This window comes from Telopea speciosissima, chromosome 10, assembly GCF_018873765.1.
Source record: "Telopea speciosissima isolate NSW1024214 ecotype Mountain lineage chromosome 10, Tspe_v1, whole genome shotgun sequence".
NCBI lineage: Eukaryota > Viridiplantae > Streptophyta > Magnoliopsida > Proteales > Proteaceae > Telopea > Telopea speciosissima.
In genome coordinates, this window is record NC_057925.1 from 33,720,198 (window position 1) to 33,723,746 (window position 3,549).

The 3,549-nt window shown below is 46.9% G+C and overlaps 1 protein-coding gene across 1 annotated transcript; it reads left to right on the plus strand.

The window, feature by feature from the left end:
* Positions 1 to 1,288: 1,288 nt before the first annotated feature.
* On the plus strand, positions 1,289 to 2,501 carry LOC122643489 (protein MAINTENANCE OF MERISTEMS-like). The gene is made up of 2 exons (XM_043837106.1): positions 1,289 to 1,504; positions 1,869 to 2,501. Exons 1-2 carry the CDS (start codon positions 1,289 to 1,291, stop codon positions 2,499 to 2,501), a joined length of 849 nt encoding a protein of 282 aa, XP_043693041.1.
* The last annotated feature ends 1,048 nt before the right edge of the window (positions 2,502 to 3,549 follow it).

Sequence of the window (3,549 nt, forward strand, 5' to 3'; positions counted from 1 at the left end):
TCTTTTAGCTTTTGTCAACTTTATTTCTCTTTGTGGGTTGTATCTAGGTGGGAATGTATCAGAACACTTTGTATATGTATATATCACCATCATTCCCGTATCGCTACGCCTTCTCGTTTGTTATTATGGTTGTAGTTTATCTGCAGCAGTCTGATCTTGCTTATGGTAAAGTGATGAATGTGGGACCGTGAATGTAACAATTGCTTCTAGATCTGTGGGATTTGGCGGATTACCGTTACGCAATTTGGGTCACCTACCTAATCCTCCCAGGGGGTGGTTTGGGGTGTGACAATAGAGGCATACTTGCGTAGGTGGCTCCATCGGTTGTACTATAGTAATGCTCAGGCGGCCAATAGTTTGGGTTACGTTGGCTAGGGTGATCAACCGATAGTGCGGGATCTTTCATCAGGGTTGTATACTTGCCATTGATAGGGTAACGGTGTACGTGGTAATCGCCAATAGTACGGGCGCTTTGGGGAATAGTTTGTCGTTAAAAGGGCGAGGTGCATTTGTTGGCCGTCGATAGTTTGAGCGTGGAGCTTTGTAAAGGATCGCCAATAGTACGAGCACTCTTGGGGATAAATTTACTATTCAAAGGGCGAGGTGCTTTGTAAATGGGTAATTTAGTAATTTTATAGGTGCCTGTGCAGTTCTGATCATGGTGAGGGTAGTCTGGTCTTTTTACCGGTGTAAGGGCGTGCGTGATACGTTGATTGAGATCCCAAGTTGGTAATTTCCGATTGTGCAGGTATGATTGGAGATTGGGAATCTTGCCTGGTTGCGTGCGCAGGCCATGTGTAAGGTGGGCATTGGCGTGCTAGGGGTGCTAAGTCACCATGGGAATGGACCCACTTGCCCGAAATTTGAAATTTGGCGGCAAAATGCATGGCTTGAAAATGAAAAATGATTCTTCAACATTGAAAGCCCGCGTCGACATCGAAAGCTTTATTCGACAGTGGTTTGATGTTGAGGACAAACTTGTTCGATGTCGATTCTGGACGAAAAATCCGTTTATGAAGACGAAGAGTCTCAGTTCAAATCACTTCTATCTTGATTTTCTCTGAGAGCTTAGGGTTTCTAAGTGGATTTTCCACATTTTTAGGCTGTGTGACCTTGTTTGTAGATCAAATCACATGTATTAGGGCTTGAATCGATCGTCTCTGCCTTATCTCAATTTCCATGCGTGTGGATTTATGAGAAGTGCCTAAATTTCCTTGGATTTTTTTATTTTTCCATTACTTTTCTCGTGTTCTTCACCATGTTCGGGAGAGACAAAGGCAAGAGACCAATGGGGTCTAATGGTACACCCCTTCTTCCCAAGAGGCCACAGAGTTTGGGTGTCACGATTTGGGAGGGAGACGATTCAGCTTTCCATCCGGAGATTGATCCTGATGAGGATGTATTGAGCGATTGTGATGAGAAGTCGAGGGCTCCAAGGTATGAGGGCCGTTTGCTCAGAGAGACGCCCCTGCACATCTGCAATAGTGCATGGAAGCTACCCAAGGTAAGACTTGAATCTCGTGTTTGGGTTTTGGAATGTCGCATTGCTTGTGTTGAACTGGAATTTTTGCTTGTAATGCCGTGTGTTAATCTCTATTGATTCTCTTAAGCTCTGTTTGTGTAGTTCTCTGTGTGATGCCCAATTGTGTGGCCATTATTGATTCCATGTTGCTCGTGATTGTCCCCGTTTGGGATTGGGTTCACTGGGGATTGGATGCCTCTAATGTCCCTTGATGTTTTGGGCTTAGGGTTTATTATATGGATTCCTATGTAGTATAGGATTGATCCATTTTAAAACCTACTGCTTGGTTTGACCCACTGGGGATTTTGAACTGATTATGGTATGGCTGTCTTGTTTTGATGTGCAGGTACCTGTGACCTATCATAAGTATGGGTCTCGCTCCACTGTTCTTAGCTGGTATGGCCAGCTATGCGGGGCTGTCCGACAGTGGGTTGTCGAGGCTGGCTTCGAGGATCTAGCTCTACTACAGACTAGGTCTTTCGATATGTCTTTGGCGCAGGCCCTGGCTGAGAGGTGGTGGCCTACTACCCACACTTACCACCTGCCTATGGGTGAGATGACGATCACACCCTTGTGCTATTTCCTATACACGGGCCTTTCTTTCGGTGGTGAGGCAGTGGTTGGGCATCCGGGTGGCTGGACATTCGATGATCAGGAGCTGATGAGGTTGCTTGGGTCTATTCCCTCTGAGTCATACACGGCGGTACAGTGGTTCTATCGTGAGTGGGATGAGAAAATGGTGACTGACTCGTCCAGTCGTGAGGAGCTGGACCAGCAGGCGAGGTGTTTCATTCTCTATCTTTTAGGGAACACCTTATTCAGTACCAGCAGGATGACGATCCACATCTCCATGGTATGGTACCTCAAAGATTTGCTGAGGGTGAAGAAATTTGACTGGGTTGGTGTGGGCTATGCCCATATGCTGAGGATGTTGGATTCATTGGCCATGCGGGGCACCGAACTTGTCGACGGCACCTAGCTTGTACCAGAGGTAATCTGACATTTCCTTCTTGTATTTGCTTTGCAATGTATTAGCTTGTATTGCTTGTACTGATGTCTATTGTCTTGATTGCAGTGCTGGTGCTATAATCACTTAGGGGTACAGGCTCCTAGGTTGATAACCAGAGACAATTCTTTCTTTCCTAGGGCGGGAATGTGGTTGTCTGGCAATACCCGTCCAAGGGAGAGGAGAGTTCCTGTGTTGGTGGTGAGGGAGGCATTGGATCAACTTTCCCCATAGGAGGTGAGAACTTGGTTGAGTGTTTTGCCTGTGTTTCCTTGCATTTGATTTGATTTTGACTTGGATGTGCTTGTTGATAGGTTGTATGGCAATTGTTTAAGTCCCTCAAGCTGGGAGTATAAGCTCGTCTAGAGGCTGCAAGGAGGCTCATGCCACGATGTATGGTCTTTATTGGACCATCTGGGTATGCCTAGTATCTAGGGGATCGGGCTTATAGGAAATGACCCAGTGTCGAGAGGCCTTGTATTCCCGTGAGGCCTCCTCGCTTTATGTTTGAGCCGAAGAGACTCTCTAAGTGGGAGATGAACCGGTTTATGAGGGGTGTCGATGCTTGGCTCTTCGTTGAGCCTAACTCATAGAGCCGTTACCACAGGTATCAGGCGAAGGAGCTGATGTGTGTACGGCTCACTCCTTTGGGTCCGTGGGTAAGCTTTGATTCTCTTTACTTCTTTCTTTCTCTAGCTTCCTATTTGCATCTTGGTTGCTAACTTCTGGTGTGCTTAGGCTCCAACCGACATTGAGCCTTATGACTGTTGCTGCTGGAGCTGGCACCTCGGCTCGTGAGGCCACCTCATTTGAGTCTACTCCTCAGGCGGTATCTTCCCTTGTTGGCGAGGCTAGCGCGAGGCCAAGAATCCATCTTGTGCGCGGATACTCTATCTGCCCAGGTATTCCAAGCTTGCAAGTACACGGGCCAAAAGCGAGAAAAGGGGCGAGGTGGCCCATTCAAAAATGAAGGAATGCTCATAGAAAACAACTTGCTTTCGTTAGCTATGAATAAAGTGAC